The sequence below is a fragment of the Gobius niger genome, assembly GCF_951799975.1.
Source record: "Gobius niger genome assembly, chromosome: 8".
Classification (NCBI taxonomy): domain Eukaryota; kingdom Metazoa; phylum Chordata; class Actinopteri; order Gobiiformes; family Gobiidae; genus Gobius; species Gobius niger.
Window position 1 is genome coordinate 30,931,109 of NC_136859.1, and position 24,072 is coordinate 30,955,180.

At 45.5% G+C, this 24,072-nt stretch overlaps 2 protein-coding genes across 2 annotated transcripts; both read left to right on the forward strand.

Moving 5' to 3' along the window:
• Positions 1-2,956: 2,956 nt before the first annotated feature.
• On the forward strand, positions 2,957-11,241 carry LOC306966748 (sialic acid-binding Ig-like lectin 14; the record flags this gene model as incomplete). The annotated part of the gene is made up of 7 exons (XM_079561562.1): positions 2,957-2,989; positions 9,478-9,559; positions 9,693-10,088; positions 10,163-10,474; positions 10,627-10,911; positions 10,980-11,070; positions 11,136-11,241. Exons 2-7 carry the CDS (start codon positions 9,511-9,513, stop codon positions 11,239-11,241), a joined length of 1,239 nt encoding a protein of 412 aa, XP_079417688.1. The 5' UTR covers positions 2,957-2,989; positions 9,478-9,510.
• Positions 11,242-16,083: 4,842 nt separating this feature from the next.
• LOC306966749 (sialic acid-binding Ig-like lectin 14) lies at positions 16,084-23,117 on the forward strand (the record flags this gene model as incomplete). The annotated part of the gene is made up of 7 exons (XM_079561563.1): positions 16,084-16,098; positions 16,445-16,559; positions 20,162-20,563; positions 20,638-20,949; positions 21,044-21,328; positions 22,839-22,929; positions 23,015-23,117. 7 exons carry the CDS (start codon positions 16,084-16,086, stop codon positions 23,115-23,117), a joined length of 1,323 nt encoding a protein of 440 aa, XP_079417689.1.
• Between the last annotated feature and the right edge of the window lie 955 nt (positions 23,118-24,072).

Genomic DNA, 24,072 nt, shown 5'->3' on the forward strand with positions numbered 1-24,072 from the left:
CAAACTGATTTTGTTTTCCCTGAAGGAAACTGAGAACAAAGAAGCCAAACCACGAAGACAGAGTTTATATGTCTCTGCAGAGAAGAGAGACGCCGATATATGAAGTGATCGCTCGACCAAAGAGTAGAACGACGACTGAACGACGAATGTATAAATAATTATTCATGCAAAATACATGGAAAAGGACTGATGTTTTTGTCTCTACTTCACTCAGTACTTTTTGTTACACTGTGTAGCTATTGCAGTGGAATGATTTCAGGTTGTAAACTTGATTTAATGTTGTATAACTTTACTAAAATGACGCTGGAAAAACGCTGGCTTGTTTTTTGATTTTTGTGTAACTGGGGTGGTAGTTGGGTCATCTCGGCCACTTCTGTGACCGTGGAGAGCGGAGGTTCATTGTCATATAAGGAGGGTAAATAAAAGATTTTGCCCAAATCAAAATCAAAAATGTGGGCAAAATGTTTCAGAGCCCAAAATCCAAAATGGCCGCCATCAACAATTCTGGAAATGATCTTTACCATAGTTTTGCCTACATTGAATTCTGCATCTTTTTGGATTGAGAAATTCATTTTTGAAGTCCGAATTATGATCTGACCCACTTTTGACCTTCAAATCCAAGATGAGCCGACGGCTGATCAGTTTCCACAATATTCAAGCAATCACAAAATGTACCTTTGGTTTGAATTACTTACTGCAGTGGTCCCCAGGGAGGGAAGGCCTTGGGTGGGGTCCCCAGATGAGTTCAAGATGAAATAAAAAGAAAAATGCTTTTAGAATATTGAGTGTAAAACAGAATGTAATTTGTCAATCCATTCAAATATATAAAATAAACAGTTTAAATAGGGCAGAACTTGATTTTCTGCCCTGCTTATAAAAGGCAATCACGTTATACAGTGGGCGTCCTCAAGCTGTGGCAGAATCCTGCTCAACTGTCGACAGTTCATTTGGTCTGACATGATCTGTTCCTTTTAATACTTACTGCATTTTAGTCACTTTTATGGGGAAGAATCTATGACATCATACAGGCTGTGGGGTACAAGGGAAACGTTACATTTATAGCAACAATAGCTAATATATTAGTTATAGTCATTAAATTTAAAGTAATATTAAAAATGAAAGTGTAGTTTTTCCCTCTGTAGTTCTGGAATACTAATATTTCTATGTCCTTACTTCAAGTTTGAGTACAACCATTGTTTACAACCATCTTCCAAGGTCACCAGTGAATAAGGCCGACAAACACTTGGTCCAAAGAGTTCTGATGTCAAAGTTAAATACATACTGACGGCTGCCATCTTGGACTTGAAGGTCAAAAGTGGGTCAAATCATGAATCTCAAAAATGAATTTCTCAATCCAAAAAGATGCAGAATTCACAGGTAAAGGCAAAACCGTGTTAAAGATACTTTTTAGAATTGTTTATGGCGGCCATTTTGGATTCTGGGCTCTAAAACATTTTGCCCACATTTTTGAGAGGGGCATGTGGGCTAGATCATTTATTTACCCCTCCATAGATGAATCCACTGAGAAGCCAACCTCCGCTCTCTATGGTGGAAAGGGTTCAGCCGTTTTAACCTTAGCTGTTACCTCAAAGGCACATAGGTAAGTCATTTGACAGAGGCTTGTTCCATACTTTAAAGACCAAGTTTTATTTGTTCTCAAAATGTTTGTATATTTTCTCTTTGTTCTCCTCCTCACTCTTCCTCGTTTGCCACAATAACCACGTTCGAGGGGGAAGTCATGGTGAATTTACAGACTCCTCCTCCCCACGAGGCATGTTCCTCAAAAGGGCGGGATCTTCACTGTAAACTCGGTCTTTGCAGGGCGCATAGTTCAGTCTCTAATGCTAACAGCCTGTCAATCAAAGTGCAGCCCTTATTAGTATACGAGATTTCGAAAAAAAATTCTTACAAAAAACAGCCTGGTTTCCCTAATTGTAACTAACCCAACGTTATCACTGGAGGAATATCTATCTGTAGAAAGTTTAGGAAACATATAAAGCAGGCTTTAAATTTGTTTTAACGTGTTTTAGAGTGCAATGCTTTCCAATGGGGGACTAGTGCTATATGGAGGTACTACATAATGGCAGACCCTCGTGTCGTCGCAGCCAGCAGCCATTGGTGTCAGCACACAAGGTGTAACTAAACATGACTAAACAAAATGGCAGAGTCCTGCACTGGCCTGCCTGTGCTTGGAGCAGGACCAATGGGTGAGGAACATGCTTCTGCATGGTCCTTATGGTGGGGAGCTGACATTGCTGTAATACCACCCCCTGGTGGCCAGGGGTGACTCCAAGAGGCACCTGGGAGCATTGATTCTAATGGGACTTCAAACGTCCCAAGAACGGCTTAAAAGCCTGGCTCCAAAGAGTTTTTCTTTTTCTAAAAATCGATCCAGTGTAAAAACCCTTTTTGAATAAATCTCTCAATAGCTTTTCTGCAAAATATAGTGCAATGTTTTGTATTCTTGATAAATGATGATGATATTTTCTAGTAAGATTTTTAGAGAGGGCGGCATCTGTCGACCAACCGCCACTGGCTACAGATGCTTAAGTGGCCTAAGCTTCCTGGATGAATTTTAAGTAAATATTGCAATGATATCTACCTGCCTGACACAGCACCCAAGCACCCGCACTAGGCCCAACAGGAATGGGAAGTTACTCAACGTCCCACCATCCTATTTCTGTGCTGTGTAATGTACAGTTCGAATAATGTATGTGCAGTCGTTCACACGTACTATGTGCCATAGCAACCTTAGAGCAAATATGACTTTTGTTAGGTGTATTCTTCTGGAATTCAATTGACCATGAAGTTCTATAGAATGCATGAAATTGAGAGGAAACTTACAACAGGTTTATGTTACTAACGTACATATGAAGTAAGTTCTTCACTGTTACTTGAGACTTCCTTAAACAGAGGTTGGACGATTAGGCCAGTGTAAAAGCCACAGTCTTGAACACAGAGCAGACATTTAGACCGACATCAGCGCTTGGTGAGTAATCTCTCTTTTCATTTGTTCACCTACGCACAGTGCACACTGGAGAACAGCCATTGTACTTGCAGTAATTTATTATGATAAATGACAAAACTAGTCTAAGTGTTCAAACACACCAGCTCCATGAGACTCATTCTGATCTGAACAATTTGTGTCTGTCTAATAGCTGACAGCAAAAGGTTTGAACTCCACTTTAACAATGAGGAGGAGCAGTTTCCAAAAGCCTACGGTAGTTATTTCTTTTTAATATTATTTATTTAAAGTTGCATTATGCAACTTTTTACACCCATTAGCTGCAGTTTTCTTTCCATGTGTTCTTCATCTTATCATCATAAATAATGTTTTATGTGTTTATGGTCAGTGTGAACCAACATTCAAATCTTCCAGATCAGAATGTTCATGCTGATAATCCTCCTGACTTTGTGGCGGCTCAGTGACACTGAAGCAGGTACGTTTTCTCACAGATTTAACATGAAATTGACAGAAGTGATCCCTTTGTTATGGAGGCATTACTCTCCCAGGTGACTCTGAAATGTGAATACTGAATGAATGTCACTGCCAGTCACCGACAAGTGAAAGTTAAAGAGATTTTCTCATTCCTACAGACTTAGGATCACCTAAGTGTTCCGGAGACTTCTGTGTCGCACTTAATAAAGACGTGATAACAGCAGAGACTGGACGGTCCGCCGTCATACACTGCTCCTTCAATATTCCATCGGACTTTAATCTCTCCAGTCTGGCCTGGTACAGATGTGCACCTGGTTGCAGCTGTGGTGACTCTGATCAAATATTTGACTCCAGAAACCAGAACAAGATTCAGCCGGGTTGTTCCGGACGAGTTTCTCTGTTGGAGCCGGATCTGAGTCAGAGAAACTGCAGCATCATCATCACCGACCTGCGACTCTCTGACTCTGGGAGATACGTTTTAACACTCAATAGCATCAGTGCATTCTCATTTATATTCGGCATAGACACAGTCTCCGTTAAAGGTTAGTACAGTGTCAGTTCATTCATAGCGTTAATGCTGACACTTTAAACTGCATTACCCATAATCCTCTGTGATGTGTAGTTTTGCAGCAGAAGCCCACAGTGCAGACTCCTGCTCTGACAGAATGGATGAGTATGTTTAACTCCAGCACCGTTACCTTCAGGACCAGGCCTGTTTCTAACCCCTACGTTCTGATGTAGATGCACCTGTGACTGTCTCACTTCTGTCTGCGCTCAGTGTGTCTCTGATTCTCATCGTCGTCTTCATCGTCGTCATCGTGGTCCTGGTTCTGTAAGTTTGACACTTTTGTACTCGCTGAAGTCCTGAACTCCAAACAGTTTCTTTTTGTTTCTTTCCCTGAAGGAGACTGAGAACAATGAAGCCAAACCACGAAGACAGAGTTGTGTCTCTGCAGAAAAGAGAGGCGTCGCCTGAATATGAGGTTATGACTCGAATTGCGAATGTGTGAATAATTATTCACACCCCACAATCCTCCACCACAGGACACCAGATCACGCCCCACAGGCGCCCCATCTTTGGTCTGTCCGAGGTGGGAACCTGTGGAATAAACGCTGAGCGAAAGCCCAACATATGGCGCTCCGGCTGGATGCAAGTCTGTGGTTGCTGTCTTCTCGATTCTCCAGTTCTACGATCAAGCATGTCCAAATTCAGAGACCTCTTTGATTTCAACTGTCTGTTAGGGCAGCGGGATTCGGACTCACACCCCCCCCCCCTCAGTTCGTTGTACCATCACTCCAGAGATGGAATTGTAGAACCGCTCCAGGACTCTTATTTTCTGTCATCGTGCTGTCATTTTCCTTTTGCAAGCGCACAACAAATGTCTCCAACTCAAAAATGAACGAAGAAGATATAAATTAATAAACAATACATTTTCTTAAAGGTTGGGTATTATGCAAAATCGACTTTACATTAAAAACATGCCTGAAGTGTCGCCTTGGCACATTCACGTATTTTTGAGTAATCTGTAAAAACTCTGATGGCGGCCATTTTAGGGATAGGTTTGCCTGAGTCCTCCTAGGAACGCCCCCACCTCCTGGAGACGCCTCCGAGCTTTGGTCACCAGCCGAGTAACCAACCACTGCTCCTCAGCAGAACCCCCTCCCCACTGATGCCACAGACAGCGTGTGGAGGGGGCGTGTCGGAAAGGGTCAGAGGTTCTTAAAGAGACAGAGGCCTATTTCAAGACATTCACTACAGCCATTTTGAAAGAGCAATCTTATACAAGGCAGTTATTCTAATTTACTGCATTTACAGACCAACAGAAGGTTTGGTCATCATTGCAGTGTGATATAGACTGGTGCTATGTGATTGAAAAAAGCATAATACCCCCTCTTTAACCTGCCTTTGTCCTGCCTATTAGTCCAACGATCCTGTGTGATCTTAGAGTGAGTGCGGGTCAATACTTGGTTCTCTGACCTGTAATCCAGAGTGGTGTTGTGATTCTTACACATAATCGAGTTAATGTAGTGGGTTCACTTTCTAGCCACTGCCTCGGCTGCTACATGTAAATAAATATTCAAGCTAAATAAATGGAAGAGGACTTTATGCTTTGTCTCGACTTTACAGTTTTATTACTTTGTGTTGCACTGTGTTAACTTTTGTTGCAATAGAATGATTTGATGTTGTAAAGACAGAAAAAAATGGATCACATTAAAGGAGATTTACAAGAAGTGAAGTTGGGTATATTTTTGGTGTGAGTTGATACTTCTTTAAACAGAAGTTGCGTGATGAGACCGCAGTGGAAAAGTCTTGAACACAGAGCAGACGTCTAGAACGACATCGGCGCTCGGTGAGTGATCTCTCTTTTCATTTGTTCACCTACACACATTGTACTTGAAGTAATTTACTTTGATAAATGACAAAACTAGCCTAAGTGTTCAAACACACCAGCTCCATGAGACTCATTCTGATCGGAACAATTTGTGTCTGTCTAATAGCTGACAGCAAAAGGTTTGAACTCCAATTTAACAATGAGGAGGAGCAGTTTCCAAAAGCCTACGGTACTTATTTCTTTTTAATATTATTTATTTAAAGATGCATTATGCAACTTTTTACACCCATTAGCTGCAGTTTTCTTTCCATGTGTTCTTCATCTAATCATCCTAAATATGATAAACTATGTGTTTATGGTCAGTGTGAACCAACATTCAAATCTTCCAGAAGCATCAGAATGTTCATGCTGATAATCCTCCTGACTTTGTGGCGGCTCAGTGACACTGAAGCAGGTACGTTTTCTCACAGACTTAACATGAAATTGACAGAAGTGATCCCTTTGTTATGGAGGCATTACTCTCCCAGGTGACTCTGAAATGTGAATGAATGTCACTGCCAGTCACCGACAAGTGAAAGTTAAAGAGATTTTGTTAAACATTTTCTCATTCCTACAGACTTAGGATCACCTAAGTGTTCCGGAGACTTCTGTGTCGCACTTAATAAAGACGTGATAACAGCAGAGACTGGACGGTCCGCCGTCATACACTGCTCCTTCAATATTCCATCGGACTTTAATCTCTCCAGTCTGGCCTGGTACAGATGTGCACCTGGTTGCAGCTGTGGTGACTCTGATCGAATATTTGACTCCAGAAACCAGAACAAGATTCAGCCGGGTTGTTCCGGACGAGTTTCTCTGTTGGAGCCGGATCTGAGTCAGAGAAACTGCAGCATCATCATCACCGACCTGCAGCTCTCTGACTCTGGGAGATACGTTTTAACACTCAACAGCATCAGTGCATTCTCATTTATATTCGGCATAGACACAGTCTCCGTTAAAGGTTAGTACAGTCTCAGTTCATTCATAACGTTAATGCTGACACTTTAAACTGCATTACCCATAATCCTCTGTGATGTGTAGTTTTGCAGCAGAAGCCCACAGTGCAGACTCCTGCTCTGACAGAATGGATGAGTATGTTTAACTCCAGCACCGTCACCTTCAGGACCAGGCCTGTTTCTAACCCCTACGTTCTGATGTAGATGCACCTGTGACTGTCTCACTTCTGTCTGCGCTCAGTGTGTCTCTGATTCTCATCGTCGTCTTCATCGTCGTCATAGTGGTCCTGGTTCTGTAAGTTTGACACTTTTGTACTCGCTGAAGTCCTGAACTCCAAACAGTTTCTTTTTGTTTCTTTCCCTGAAGGAGACTGAGAACAATGAAGCTAAACCACGAAGACAGAGTTGTGTCTCTGCAGAAAAGAGAAGCGTCGTCTGAATATGAGGTTATGACTCGAATTGCGAATGTGTAAATAATTATTCACACCCCACAATCCTCCACCACAGGACACCAGATCACACCCCACAGGTGCCCCATCTTTGGTCTGTCCGAGGTGGGAACCTGTGGAATAATCTTCCTCTTAATGTGCGTACACACCAAACGCTTTTCGGGCGTCAAAAACGCGCCCAAAGCCCGTAGTAAGACGCTTGTGCTTGCCTGAAGTCAGACGCTTGTCACGCTCTGGCCACACGTCAGTGTGTGTAGCTACAACAGGCGGGCGATGACTGTCCAAACACATTCCCAGCGCAGATTCAGCCACTGAAATAAGTTTTCTTGTCGCCGCTTTTAATCCTGGGTGATAAAGAAACACTGAAGTGTGTCGTTGTAAAAGTCCCAGAGCTGCTGTAGCTCCGGTTCACAATGAAGCTAAACCTCCGGGACTTGTTTTCATTTTTTTATTTTTATTTTTTTCTTGGCCGGCATAGAATCTGCCCCGGTGGCTCAGCTACAACGTACGTCACTGTTGGAGAAAGCTCCTGATTGGTCGACGCTCGCAAATTTCTACAAAAAGTTTAACATTTCCCAACTCTAGCGTGAGCTTATCACGCGCGGAAAGCTTCAAAACGCGCCGCACAGGAGGCGAGTGACTCGCTGCGGGATATTTTGACGCTCCCTGAGGCGCGTCCTCCATGTGTTTTCAATGTAAACCTGACGCTTTGCCGCGTTTGGTGTGAACGCACCTTAACGATGAGCGAAAGCCCAACATATGGCGCTCCGGCTGGATGCAAGTCTGTGGTTGCTGTCTTCTCGATTCTCCAGTTCTACGATCAAGCATGTCCAAATTCAGAGACCTCTTTCATTTCAACTGTCTGTTAGGGCAGCGGGATTCGGACTCACACCCCCTCCCCTCGTCGGCCTCTTCCTCAGTTTGTTGTACCATCACTCCAGAGATGGAATTGTAAATAAATAAAAAACAATACATTTTCTTAAAGGTTAGGTATTATGCAAAATCGACTTTACATTAAAAACATGCCTGAAGTGTTGCCTTGGCACATTCACGTATTTTTGAGTAATCTGTAAAAACTCTGATGGCGGCCATTTTAGGGACAGGTTTGCCTGAGTCCTCCTAGGAACGCCCCCACCTCCTGGAGACGCCTCCGAGCTTTCGTCACCAGCCGAGTAACCAACCACTGCTCCTCAGCAGAACCCCCTCCCCACTGATGCCACAGACAGCGTGTGGAGGGGGCGTGTCTGAAAGGATCAGAGGTTCTTAAAGAGACAGAGGCCTATTTCAAGACATTCACTACAGCCATTTTGAGAGAGCAATTTTATACAAGGCAGTTATTCTAATTTACTGCATTTACAGACCAACAGAAGGTTTCGTCATCATTGCAGTGTGATATAGACTGGTGCTGTGTGATTGAAAAAAGCATAATACCCCCTCTTTAACCTGCCTTTGTCCTGCCTATTAGTCCAACGATCCTGTGTGATCTTAGAGTGCGGGTCAATACTTGGTTCTCTGACCTGTAATCCAGAGTGGCGATGTGATTCTTACACATAATCGAGTTATTGTAGTGGGTTCACTTTCTAGCCACTGCCTCGGCTGCTACATGTAAATAAATATTCAAGCTAAATAAATGGAAGAGGACTTTATGCTTTGTCTCGACTTTACAGTTTTCTTACTTTGTGTTGCACCGTGTTAACCTTTGTTGCAATAGAATGACTTGATGTTGCAAAGACAGAAAAAAATGGCTTGTTTTGGCTTGGATCCCATTAAAGGAGATTTACAAGAAGTGAAGTTGGGTGTATTTTTGGTGTGAGTGGACACTTCCTGAAACAGAAGTTGCATGATGAGACCGCAGTGGAAAAGTCTTGAGCGCAGAGCAGACGTCTAGAACGACATCAGCGCTCGGTGAGTGATCTCTCTTTTCATTTGTTCATCTACACACAGTCATTGTACTTGAAGTCATTTACTGTGATAAATGACCCAGCTGAGGCAGTACATTTTTAAAATCCACTCAGCCTCTGCAACTTCATAAGACTCATTCTGATTCCTTGTTTGTTATTTAAAAAACAATCTGGTTCAGGGCCTTTAAGTTCTAGTGTGATTTACCTGCCCCAAATCACTCTCAAATTGTAACTGATTTAAAATGTGTTGAAATATAAATGTCTTTAATGGCTTCACTGTTCAACACCAATCACAAATGTGGAGTGAGGAGTGTTGTTTCCTTCCTCATCGTAACTTCCTTTATGTTTTCTCTATTTAAGGTCACTGAGATCTTCAAAATATCTCCCATCACAATGTTCATGTTGATCTGGATAATTCTCCTGCCTTCTTACGCTGAAGCCGGTGAGTTTGTGTGTGTTTATGTGTCGAACCTTAGAACTACGGATTTAGTAAAACCTGAATCCCTGATGAGAAAATGTCTCAGAGAGAAATGAATGAAGAGAACATAACGTTAAACATTTGTCTTTTTCTACAGATGACCCAGAGCTAGGATTTCCTTCGTGTTACAAAGGCTTTTGTGTCACACTTAATAAAGACGTGGTAACAGCAGAGGCTGGACTGTGCGCCGTCATACACTGCTCCTGGAATATTCCATCAGACTTTTATCTCTACAGTTTGTCCTGGTACAAATGTGAGCCTGGTGGCAGCTGTAGTGACTCTGATCGAATATTTGACTCCAGAAACAAAAACAAGATTCAGCCGAGTTTTTCAGGACGAGTTTCTCTGTTGGAGCCAGATCTGAGTCGGAGAAACTGCAGCATCATCATCAACGACCTGCAGCTCTCTGACTCTGGGAGATACTTTCTAAGACTCAATCGTTACTCTGATGGATTTGGATTTACATTCAACAGAGCCACAGTCTCTGTTAAAGGTCAGTACAAAGTAACTTCCTCCATCACGTGAATGCTTTAAAGTGCATTACCCATGATCCTCTGTGGCCTGTAGCTCTGCAGCAGAAGCCCACAGTGCAGACTCCTGCTCTGACAGAGGGACAGCGCGCCGCTCTCACCTGCACCGCTCCTGGACTCTGCTCTGGATCTGAGCCCACGTTCACATGGACCTGGAGAGGAGCAGGACACGCCCCTCCCAATGTTACCACGGCAACCACTGACCGCCTGACGCCTGTCAGTCACAGACACAGCTCCACTCTGGAGCTGACGGCTTCAGCCGAGCTTCATGGAGCAGAGCTCAGCTGCACAGTGTCATATAACCACAGCTCCAGCTCCACACAGGACTCTGTCAGGATCAACGTCACATGTGAGTCACTGAGGACAATGATGACAATGACCGACTATAGCTCAGTTATAAAGATGTTTGCCTTAGATTAGTCTGAGTGTTTATAGTGAAACATGCAGCAGTAGAACCATCAGCCTCCGCAGCCTCTCATCGTCTCGTTGTCTTGTTCCCAGCGAGGCCCCTGATCCTGAGCTCCTCCGGGTGTGTGTATGACGGGGCCGTCCTGAGCTGTTCCTGCATCAGTCGGGCCTCTCCTGTCCCCGCGGTCACATGGCCCCTGCTGCAGCACCGCTCCGAGTACACGCTTGTTACCGCGGTGACCGGATACACGGTCAACAGCAGCCTGGTCCTCAGAGCGAGCGGGCACAACAGAACGGGAGTCCAGTGTGTCAGCAGCAACAGGGCGGGGCAGGTCCAGGAGAGATTCACCCCCTCCATCACTGACCCAGAGCGGACGGGTATGTTTAACTCCAACACTGTCACCTTCAGGACCAGGCCTGTGTCTAACCCCTACGTTCTGATGTAGATGCACCTGTGACTGTCTCACTTCTGTCTGCGCTCAGTGTGTCTCTGATTCTACACGTCGTCTTCATCGTCGTCATCGTGGTCCTGGTTCTGTAAGTTTGACACTTTTGTACTCGCTGAAGTCACAAACTCCAAACTGATTTTGTTTTCCCTGAAGGAAACTGAGAACAAAGAAGCCAAACCACGAAGACAGAGTTTATATGTCTCTGCAGAAAAGAGAAACATCGTCTGAATATGAAGTGATCGCTCGACCAAGGAGTTGAACGATGAATGTGTAAATAATTATCCGTACAAAATAAGTGGAAAAGGACTGATGTTTTTGTCTCTACTTTACCTTTTTATTACTCTATGTTACACTGTTTAAAGGAATAGGCCACCGTTTTTACAGACTAAGATATGTTCTTACCTAACTTTAGTCGAGTTAATATATCCCCGTCTGGTCTTTGTCCGTGCGCTCTGCCAGGCAAACGGAGCACATACGCAGCCTCTCCCACATGTCATATAGCTCCAAAAAAGCTCACGATAGAAGCTACCAAGCTCTTCCACGTGTTCCCTATTTAAATAAAGTTACGTGAAGTGTTTTCATGCGAAGTATATTTGTACAGAGCCTTTTACAACAAGTAGAAAATATATTTTTGGAAAGTGCTTGCGCATTCCTACCTCATGGTCGAGGTCCTGAGTCCTGTGTCGTCGTCCGGGGTGAGTTGGAAATCTGTGAAATATTTCTGCACTATATACTTTCTGCTTGTTATCACAGCCCGGCACGATGCACGTAAAAGGTATTCTTCACAAGTTATCGACGCTTCTTCAACTGTTCTCTGCAGCTCTACAAGTCACGCAGCTTCTACTGACGGAAGTGAGCGGGGGAAGTTACTGCGCGGACGTTTTGCTCCTCGTATCATTACGCCTCACAATATAGTACCCCTTTTTATCTGCTTATAAAATCGATATGCTACATTTCTGTGTAAATATACTTCGCATGGAGCTATATGACATGTGGGAGAGGCTGCGTATGTGCTCCGTTTGCCTGGCAGAGCGCACGGACAAAGACCAGACGGGGATATATTAACTGGTCTAAGGTTAGGTAAGAACATATCTTAGTATGGAAAAACAGTGGCCTATTCCTTAAACTATTATTGGATTAGACTGATTTAATGTTGTAAATACCTCACAAGAGTGCGTGCTTTAGTGAGGAATAATAAAAGATGTGGAGCATGTACATGGGCTGTGTGGATCTTTTTGCCTTTTTTGTACGACTGAAACCAGAATCAGACTTTTAGGCTCAAACAGTGACTCATTTCTCACAGAACTCGAGTTTCTGCAAATGCTCTTTTACTTGAGTAAATATTTATGCCACTACTTTTGTCAGGACTATGTTCCATTCAGCTTAAACACTCCAGAGAAAACTCCAGGACACAGCAGATGTACTCCCATGAAGTTTACTGAGAATCTTGTAAAACTGTAACACAATACAAAAATATGCACACAATATAACCAAACAAGAGATAGGCAAACAGCTAACTAGCCTAGCACAAACCAATTAGCTCGTAGACTCAAAATGCTACAGTAAATAAATGAACGGACAATCTAATGCTATTTGATGCTAAATACTTACAGATGATGCTTTAACGAAGAAGGAGGAAAGAAAGCGGTCAAACCAGAGCAGAAGACAGAGAGAGCTCACACATGTCTGGAGCCAGTGCTGCATAGCTATTGTATGTACTTCCTGTGTTTCACATTCTTCTTCTAACCAAACTGAGGTGCGTGCTGCCACCTACTGTCCTGTTCGCCTTCCTGCATTGCTACTGTAACCTGGTAGAGCTGTATCCCCACCTCCTCCTCTGTGTGTTGTGTTTGTGTGTGCTGTGGGCGTGTCTCGGTGTGGCAGCACAGGTGTTGGGAATCCGCCCAGGGAACACTCTTCTTAAGCAGCCGGCACACACACCACTCTGTCTCTGTCTCTGGTTACACTTGTGCAGGTAACTCACAGCAGCCCTACCTTCTAAACTGCAGACTTTTAATAACTTAACTTGACCAATACATACTTTAAAACAAGTGTTGTACATGTGACTAATCCCTCTCTGTCTCTGGTTACACTTGTGCAGGTGTGCGGGAGGGGAAGCTACGGGCGTGGCCGTCTGGAGAAGCAAAGTGGGTCCGAGCCAAAGGTCCCACACACCGCAGCCCAGCAACGCCTCGCGTCACAGCTGCCCGGTCTTTGCCAGTCGGACCAACAGAACCGACCCAACTCCTCCATTAACTTTTCCCCTTCCTGACCGTTACGCACACCACACTTTTGGACAAATCCCCCCCTTTTATCCTACCTTTTTAACATTTTAGTAATAATAAAACTTTACCTTTTAAAAACAATACCTGTCCACCTACTGGTTGTCAGACAGAACTCTGGGCGTTACACTGCTAAATATACAAACATAAACGACTTCAACTGAACTACTATGACAAATAAACACATATGTGGCACAACAACTTTTTACTTCCACTTGAGTGAATAGATTTCAAAGTAACGGTTTGGTTCCTCTTCCACCTCGGACCCCGACCAGCGTCTGAAACGGTCCAGCTCAAGCAGCGCCACGACGACACGACGGGGTAACGGTGGGGCAGTTGTTAGAGCGGGTCGTCTTATGATCGAAAGGTCAGGGGTTCGAATCCTGCCTCCTGAAGATGCACACTGTCGTTGTGTCCTTGGGCAAGACACTTCACCCACCTTGCCTCCAACGCCTGCGTACACTGGTGTGTGAATGAATGGGTGACTGGTTCCTTGATGTAAGTGGAAATGTGCTATATAAGTTGAGAGCATTTACCATGACCAGGGGGGGACTGGGACTGAAAAACAGCCCTGGACTCTGACCAGCCTGGTCCAAAGCACTTCCACAAATACATATTTTAACCTTTTACCCCCCGCCTTAACACTAACGAGTGCATTTTCCCCAGTTCGGCTTTTTATTTTATTTTTTTTGATTGGTATCATCAGCAGCAAGAACAGGAAAGGCGGTCGTAGAAACAGAAGCAAAATCATTCATATAAATAATAAATAATAATGGTCCCAAAATTGAACCTTGTGGTGCACCATACTCCACGGAATTCCTTTTAGATTCATGTTTTTTTTATACTGGGCTTTACCCAAATCTAAAAGCTTCTCGACTGGAGAGCAACAATGCAACGCCTCATTTGAAAGCTAAGACCTACAAAAGTGATGGAAACTTATTGTCACGTCATTTTTGTCACATTTTTGTTGTTTTTTTTCATTATTTTTTCTATCATTTTTTGTTGTGTTTTTCTCACGTTTTTGTATTTGTTTTTCTCTGTGTTTTTCTCATGTTTTTGTTGCCTTTTCATCACATTTTTTGTCACTTTTTTGTTGCTTTTCCAGCACATTTTTGCTTTGTTTTCATCCTCTTTTTCTCGCTATTTTGATGCTTTTCTTTGTAGCTTTTAGATTTGGGTAAAGCTCAGTGGACTGGTGGCTCTAGAGCCAGTGGCCCTTCTGTGCTCTTCCAGAATGGACATATGGCCAGTCCGCCCCTGACCATGACGAGTGATGAGCAAATGAAGCTCCATTTCAACCTTGGGCTCCATTAAAAGCACATTGAGCTCTTTGGGTCCGTTATATCATCTCAGCGAGACATTTAAAAGGATCTTGAAGTCCTCTGCACCTGAAGTAGTCATAATATCTGCAGGTGGATCGCTGTGTCCTACACATGTTGAATCCCCGATGTCTGACGCCTGAAGGCTCGGATCCCGTTCCCCCGTGGATTGCATAAGTATCGGCCCCCTTTTAACTTTTCGAGATAAGAAGTCCTGTTTTCTGTTTGCCAGAATCCACATGGAGGCTACATGGCTTCTGGCAAACAGAAAACAGGACTTCTTATGGTTTTCTTTAAAAAAATTGAATCTCAAGTTCAAGTTTATTTGTCATGTGCATCAAGTACAAGGAACCAAAGCAATGAAAAGAGTCTTGCCCTGGCGCTCTCTCGGCTGAACAGGGAATTAATCTACATATAAAAACATCAATATAACACAACACAACAAAACATTCCAGCACTAAAATGCAAAGAAAATCTCAGCTTTTAAGGCTGATGTTCATGAGCCTCAACGCCTGAGGATAAAGTGTCTGTGAAACGAGATTTCTGAGTTTTGAGGCTCCGCAGACGTCTCTTGTTCTAGCCACTCTTCCATAAAGGCCAGAGTTGTGCAGTGTAATAGATGTTCTGTGGACAGTTTCCCCCACTTGAGCTGTGTCTCTCTGCAGTTCATCAGGGTCATCACAGGCCTCTTGGTAACAGCTCTGGTCAGTGCTGTCCTTGTTCGGTCAGTATGTTTAGGAGGACGGCCGGGTGTTGGCAGGTTTGCAGTGATGTCATACTCTTTCCTGGATGGTGGATTGAACTGTACTTTGACAAATGTTCAAAGCTTTGGAAATCTTTTTCTAACCTAATCCAGTTTATAGCTTCTCAATAACTTTAACCTGGGCCTGTGTTCTTGGACTTCATGATGCTTCTGCTCCACAATAGTCTCTAACAGACTCTGAGACCATCACAGAGCAGCTGTGTTTGAACTGACATTAGATTACACACAGGTAGACTCTATATAGTCAATGTGATCATTCAGAAATCATCAGGCAATTTCTTAAGGCTCTTGGTTGCACTAAAAAGAAAGGGAGCCGGTACTTTTGCACATCACACTTTTCAAAAAAAACAATATCATGTATAAATTTCATTCCATTTCACAATTGTGTGTCACTTAGTGTGTTTCTTTCACATAAAATTTCAATGAAATATATTTATTGTCCATAGAGTGGCAAAATGTCGAAAAGTTAAAGGGGGGGGTGAAATTTCTGCATACCACCTTTTTTATCAGGTGCACATCAAGACCGAGCCTTAAAGTCATTCTTCTTCTACACAAAGGCCCATGTCTGATGTGTGTGTTTAGTCATTTCTTCCAATGAGGTGTCACTTTCAACACTTACAAAACAGTTTCACCGTCAAGGTAAATTTATCACCAAAACTCTGAAAGGCAGAAGTTAAAAATGAGAAGTTGCCACTGAGGCTCAGAGTCGTTTCAAAGATCATCATAATCAGAATTAGATGCATCGACACAAGGTAAGAACATGAAATGTTACTAAATATAATGTTGTTTAATGTTTTACCATTGATATGACGGACATGGCTTTGTGATGGTAACAGAATCTTTAAAATCGATCTGTGGTTTAATCTGTGGTCACATTTGTGCTTCTCCAGGTGGCACTGACTTTAGCACAGTCTGCACTCTGAAAAACAAAGTGTGAATTCTACTTCTGTTCAGCTGATCCTAGACACTGACAGTACTTTAGCTGCACTCTTCACTTATAGATGTAATTTAAAATGATATTAAGTTTTATTGACTTTCTTTGCCTTCTCAGTGTAATTATCTCTTTGTCAGAACTTTCTATGTTTTCTTTTTCTCCAGTTGAACTTTCACAGTGTGGATGCTTCATCCGTCACAGCAAAGTCTTTTGGACACGACAGGATGTTTGTCGTTGTCTTGGTGACGCTGTTTTGGGCCAGAACAGATTCTGTCGGAGGTATCAGTCACTCTTTATACACAGTTTGTGGATGATGAAGAAGAAGTAGAACAATAAGGTTTAGCTCGGTTAGACAGGATGAGATATTAGTATTTAAACCAAAAAGAAAAAAGGGCCTAGAAAAAGTTATAATGAAGCATTTTTAAAACTTTCATTACAATCGATTATTTCAATATTGTTACAGTAAATACTCCATCCATCCATCCATTTTCTTCCGCTTTATCCGGGGCCGGGTCGCGGGGGCAGCAGTCTCAGCAGAGATGCCCAAACTTCCCGATCCACACACACCTCCTCCAGCTGTTCTGGGGGGACCCCGAGGCGACACCAGGCCAGCTCGGAGACATAGTCCCACCACCGTGTCCTGGGCCTTCCACGAGGCCTTGTCCCACTAGGACATGCCTGGAACACCTCCCGCGGGAGGCGACCAGGAGGCATCCGAAACAGATGCCCGAGCCACCTCAGCTGGCTCCTTTCGACGTGAAGGAGCAGCGACTCTACTCCGAGCTCCTCCCGGGTAACTGAGCTCCTCACCCGATCTCGGAGGGTGCGCCCAGCCACCCTGCGAAGGAAACTCATTTCGGCCGCTTGTATTCGCGATCTTGTCCTTTCGGTCATGACCCAAATCTCATGACCATAGGTGAGGGTGGGAACGTAGATCGATCGGTAAATCGAGAGCTTTGCCCTCCGACTCAGCTCCCTCTTCACCACGACAGACCGATACAGCGACCGCATCACTGCTGACGCCGCACCGATCCGTCTATCGATCTCACGCTCCATCCGTCCCTCACTCGTGAACAAGACCCCGAGATACTTGAACTCCTCCACTTGAGGCAAGGACTCCCCACCGACCTGAAGAGGGGAAACCACCTTTTTCCGGTGGAGAACCATGGCCTCGGATTTGGAGGTGCTGATCCTCATCCCGGCCGCTACACACTCGGCTGCAAACCGCCCCAGTGCGTGCTGAAGGTCCTGGTTCGTTGAAGCCATCAGAACAACATCGTCCGCAAACAGCAGAGATGAGACTCTGAGGCTCCCAAACCGGACACCCTCCGGCCCCTGGCTGCGCCTAGAAATTCTGTCCATAAAAGTAATGAACAGAACCGGTGACAAAGGGCAGCCCTGGCGGAGACCAACACGCACCGGGAACAGGTCTGACTTACTGCCGGCAATGCGAACCAAGCTCCTGCTGCGGTCATACAGGGAACGGACAGCCCTTAGCAGAGGGCCCCGGACCCCATACTCCCGGAGCACCCCCCACAGGGCACCACGAGGGACGCGGTCGAACGCTTTCTCCAGATCCACAAAACACATGTGGACTGGTTGGGCGAACTCCCACGAACCCTCGAGTACCCGATGAAGGGTATAGAGTTGGTCCAGTGTGCCACGACCAGGACGAAAACCGCATTGTTCCTCCTGAATCCGAGGTTCAACCATCGGCCGGATCCTCCTCTCCAGCACCCCGGAATAGACCTTACCGGGGAGGCTAAGGAGGGTGATTCCTCTGTAATTGGAACACACCCTCCGATCCCCCTTTTTAAAGAGAGGGACCACCACCCCGGTCTGCCAATCCAGGGGCACTGTCCCCGACCGCCACGCGATGTTGCAGAGACGTGTCAGCCAAGACAGTCCTACAACATCCAGAGACTTAAGGTACTCAGGGCGAATCTCATCCACCCCCGGGGCCTTGCCACCAAGGAGCTTTCTCACCACCTTGGTGACTTCAGCCACGGTGATGGGCGAGCCCACCCCCGAGTCCCCAGCCTCTGCTTCCTCATTGGAAGACGTGACGACGGGATTGAGGAGGTCCTCGAAGTACTCCTTCCACCGCCCGACGACATCCCCAGTCGAGGTCAGCAGCCCCCCACCCGCACTGTAAACAGTGTTGGTGAAGCACTGCTTCCCCCTCCTGAGGCGCCGGATGGTTTGCCAGAATCTCTTCGAGGCCGACCGATAGTCTTCCTCCATGGCCTCCCCGAACTCCTCCCAGACCCGAGTTTTAGCCTCTGCGACCGCCCGAGCCGCAGCACGTTTGGCCTGCCGGTACCTCTCAGCTGCCTCAGGAGTCCCACAAGCCAACAAGGCCAGGTAGGACTCCTTCTTCAGCTTGACGGCATCCCTTACTTCCGGGCGCCACCACCGGGTTCGGGGATTGCCGCCGCGACAGGCACCAGAGACCTTACGGCCACAACTACGAGCAGCCGCATCGACAATGGAGGAGGAGAACAGAGTCCACTCTGACTCCATGTCCCCCGCCTCCCCCGGAATCTGGGAGAAGCTCTTCCGGAGGTGGGAGTTGAAGACCCCACTGACAGAGGGATCCACCAGACGTTCCCAGCAGACCCTCACAACACGCTTGGGCCTGCCAGGTCTGACCGGCTTCCTCCCCTGCCAGCGGATCCAGCTCACCACCAGGTGGTGATCGGTTGACAGCTCAGCCCCTCTCTTCACCCGAGTGTCCGAGACACGCGGCCGGAGGTCAGACGACACAACTACAAAGTCGATCATCGACCTCCTGCCTAGGGTGTCCTGGTGCCACGTGCACTTATGGACACCCTTGTGCTCGAACATGGTGTTCGTTATGGACAAACTGTGATTAGCACAGAAGTCCAATAACAGAACACCACTCGGGTTCAGATCGGGGAGGCCGTTCTTCCCAATCACCCCCTCCCAGGTCTCACTGTCGTTACCCACGTGGGCGTTGAAGTCCCCCAGCAGAACAATGGAGTCCCCAGTCGGAGCACTATCTAGTACCCCTCCCAGGGACTCCAAGAAGGCCGGGTACTCTGCACCGATGCTGGGCCCGTAGGCCGAAACAACGGTGAGAGACCTGTCCCCGACCCGAAGGCGTAGGGACGCGACCCTCTCGTCCACCGGGGTGAACTCCAACACGTGGCGGCTGAGCTGGGGGGATATGAGCAAACCCACCCCAGCCCGCCGCCTCTCCCCGCGGGCAACTCCAGAAAAATGGAGAGTCCAGCCTCTCTCCAGGAGTTGGGATCCGGAACCCAAGCTGTGCGTGGAGGTGAGCCCGACTATATCTAGTCGGTATCTCTCCACCTCCCGCACAAGCTCAGGCTCCTTCCCCCCCAGCGAGGTGACGTTCCATGTCCCGAACGCCAGAAGCTGTGCATGCGGACCAGGTCGTCGAGGCACCTGCCTCTGACTGCCACCCAGTCCTCTCCGCACCCGACCCCTACGGATCCCTCTGCGGGTGGTGGGTCCACAGGAGGGCGGGCCCACGTCGTCCCTTCGGGCTGGGCCCGGCCGGGCCCCGTGGGCAGAGACCCGGCCACCAGACGCTCGCGTTCGGGCCCCAACCCCAGGTCTGGCTCCAGGGTGGGGCCCCGGCTGCGCCATGCCGGGCGACGTCACGGTCCTTGAATGTCGTACGTCCATTGGGGTCTTCTGAACTGCTCTTCGTCTGACCCGTCACCTCGGACCTGTTTGCCATGGGAGACCCTACCAGGGGCATAAAGCCCCAGACAACATAGCTCCTCGGATCATTCGGGCACTCAAACAACCCCACCACGTTAAGGTAGCAGTTCATGGGGGTCGCAGTAAATACTCAAGATGGTAAAAATATATTTTGTTTTGGTCCCCAGGTTCAACACAGTCAAAGTGGACATGTCATAAGACACACACACATTTCTGTTTCCACCTCAGAGAAAGAGAAATAACAGCAGAGGCTGGACTGTGCGCCGTCATACACTGCTCTTTTCAAACTCCTCAGAGCTTTAATCCCTCCAGTCTGGTCTGGTTCAAATGTGGGCCAGGTCAAAAATGTATTGAGTCTGATTTAATATTTAACTCCGAAGATTCAAACAAGATTCAGCCGCGTTTTTTGGGCCGAATTTCTCTGTTGGAGCCAGATCTGAGTCGGAGAAACTGCAGCATCGTCATCAACGACCTGCAGCTCTCTGACTCTGGGAGATACTTTTTAAGACTCAATCGTCGCTCTGATGGATTGGGATTTAAATTCAGTAGAGCCACAGTCTCTGTTAAAGGTCAGTACAGTGTAACTTTCTTCATCACGTGAATGCTTTAAAGTGCATTACCCATGATCCTCTGTGGCCTGTAGCTCTGCAGCAGAAGCCCACAGTGCAGACTCCTGCTCTGACAGAGGGACAGCGCGCCGCTCTCACCTGCACCGCTCCTGGACTCTGCTCTGGATCTGAGCCCACGTTCACATGGACCTGGAGAGGAGCAGGACACGCCCCTCCCAATGTTACCACGGCAACCACTGACCGCCTGACGCCTGTCAGTCACAGACACAGCTCCACTCTGGAGCTGACGGCTTCAGCCGAGCTTCATGGAGCAGAGCTCAGCTGCACAGTGTCATATAACCACAGCTCCAGCTCCACACAGGACTCTGTCAGGATCAACGTCACATGTGAGTCAGACAGACCGACAGACGCCTCACAGAGAGAAGAGTTCTATGCTGTCCCCTCACATTTGCTCTAGTCTAAACTCTGTGTTTCTTTCAGACGTGAAGGCCCTGGAAGTGAGAGGGGACACAGTTGTGAAGGAGGGAGACTCTCTGAATGTGACCTGCAGTGTGGACAGTTTCCCTCCATCGCGCCTCATGTGGTTTGGACCAAACAAAACCCGTCTGAACGTGTCAGAAACCACTGAGAGGTCCAACCAAACTGACCTTGGATCAGCTTCACTGCTCATCCACAACGTGACCCAGGCTCAGTCTGGACAGTACATGTGTGAAGGTCTCCACCTGAACAGCTCTCAGACCAGAGACGTCCACATCTCCGTCATATGTGAGTGAACTCATCAATGCCCATCCTCCATATACGCAGAACTGTGGTGCTGACGAGGAATTTATTTACTGGTTAATTCATATCAGTATGTGAATGATGTGAATACATCTCCAGTTCTGGCAGATGCTGATTGCAAGACAGAAACACATGGAAACTGAATGAGAATGTTTCTTGCTGTAAGCCAGTTCAGATGCCAAAGGGGTTAAACTAAACAGATTGATCATGTTGCTATAGACCTGAGAGAGCCTGTAATAACTGGAGACACAAGTGTTGACGAGGAGAGTGCTCTGAGTCTGTCTGTCTGAAACAATGGTGTCTGAAACACGCACAGATCTTCTATAGAAAAGCTCTAGTAAACTAGTTCTAGTAAACCTAAAAGCTTTGCAGGGATTGCACAGTAACTTAAATCACAAATATAACTAATATGCACGCTAGAATAAGTAGCTTGCCAGAGACGTGACGTCTGTGGAAATACCATGTGGCTACACAAATAATTAATATTAATCTCAACTTCGATGCAAACTGCTAAATATTGTCCCGTTCAAACACTGTAAATAAATAAGCTCCACTTTACATTTGTATTAGTGAGATAAGAGCCTTGGTATTAAGGAGCTGATAACGGCTGACTTTTATGCACGAGTTTTAACACATTTCTTTTGCAAAATTCGTGCTCCATGATTCTGTTCAGTCATGTTTAGTTTAGATCCATTACTCCTGCAATCTCACATTATTCCCAACATAAATAATATGCAGCTTATATACAGGCTATGTAAATGTCTTTAGAAAATGCTTATAATGAAAGATTAGGGGCGGACTGGCCATATGTCCATTCTGGAAGAGCACAGAAGGACCACTGGCTCTAGGACCACCGGTCTCGCCTCAACCGAGCTTTACCCAAATCTAAAAGCTAAAAAGAAAAGCATCAAAATAGCGAGAAAAAGAGGATGAAAAGTCAACAAAAACATGAGACAAACACAAATTTAAAAAGAGAAAACTACAAAAACGTGAGAAAAACACACACACAAAAAAAAGATTGAAAAAACAACAAAAATATGACAAAAATGTGGCGACGTGACAAAAATTTTCCATCACTTTTGTAGGTCTTAGCTTTCAAATGAGGCGTTACATTGTTGATCTCCAGTCGAGAAGCTTTTAGATTTGGGTAAAGCCCAGTATAAAAAAACATGAATCTAAAAGGAATTCCGTGGTGCATGGTGTGCCACAAGGCTCAATTTTGGGACCTTTATTATTTAATATTTTTATTAATGATTTTGCTTCTGTTTCTACGACCACAAATAATAATAAAAAGCCGAACTGGGGAAAATGTACTCGTTAATGTTAAGGTTAAAATATGTATTTGTGGAAGTGCACAATTACGCTATTTTGGGCCAGGCTGGTCAGAGTCCAGGGTCCAGGATCGTCAACGGGACATCACCCAACCCTAGTGTCCAACTCCAGCACCGTTACCTTCAGGACCAGGCCTGTTTCTAACCCCTACGTTCTGATGTAGATGCACCTGTGACTGTCTCACTTCTGTCTGCGCTCAGTGTGTCTCTGATTCTCATCCTCGTCTTCATCGTCGTCATCGTGGTCCTGGTTCTGTAAGTTTGACTCTTTTGTACTCGCTGAAATTCCCAAACTCCAAACCTGTTTTAATAACAGTTTTGTTTTGTGTTTTCCCTGAAGGAAATTGAGAACAAAGAAGCCAAACCACGAAGACAGAGTTTATATGTCTCTGCAGAAAAGAGAAACATCGTCTGAATATGAAGTGATCGCTCGAAAGAGTTGAACGACGAGTGTGTAAATTATCATTCCTACAAAATGAGAGGAAAAGTCTCAATACTGTTTTATTATTTATGTTTTGCTGTGAAGCTATTATTGCAGTAGGTCTTCGATCATATTAAAGGAGATGAATTAAGATGCATCTCTCTGAGCTTTTACCTTTGTTATAATTTTGGTTCCTCATCAAAGACAGATTTAATTCCAATTTCCAAGCTACGTCGAGACCTAAATGTTCTGTATGCACATGGATGTTTCAGTCCTGTATTTTTAGTCTCCTCCTCCTCCAGAGCTCAAAACACTTTCACCTACTGGTCAGCATGTTGTTCCATTGCCGGCTTATCTTGATTATTTCAGTGCTCAAACCTTTTCTCAGATTTCATGACATTTATGGTTCAAGGCAGTTTTATTGATAAGGCACTTTTTTATACATAAAAAGCAATTAAAATGTGCCTCACACCAAATACAAATCTGGACAACATTAAAGGGGCTAGATTCAAGTTTGCCATTTTATACTCACTACTGCCACCTCAGGTCATACGTGTAAATGCAGCTTCTATATTAAGCTTGTGCATGACGGCAATTCGGACCCAAAGTAACAGCGTTTTTAGTGACAGTGCAGGATTTTAGAGGCAGTTGTGGTGAACAGGTCTGAGCTCATTCTACACATTAGGACATTGTTGGAACAGTCCATTTTTAAACTCTGTATAGTCCCTTTAAACAATATAATATTAAAACTGTCAAGTTACACAGAAAATTTTAAAGCTTAGGAGTCCAAAGTAGCTCAGGCTTTTTTCTTTTTTGTGTCATTTCAGTGCATTTAATATTTGCATGAGTCAGAGATACTTGTCCGGAGCCCTGGAAGGACATGAGTGAGATTAAATCCTGTTGGGATCCCGACAGACGGGGGGGCGAGATAATGATCCTGCAGAGGCACAAACTGTTGTCCCTGACCAGCGGGGGGC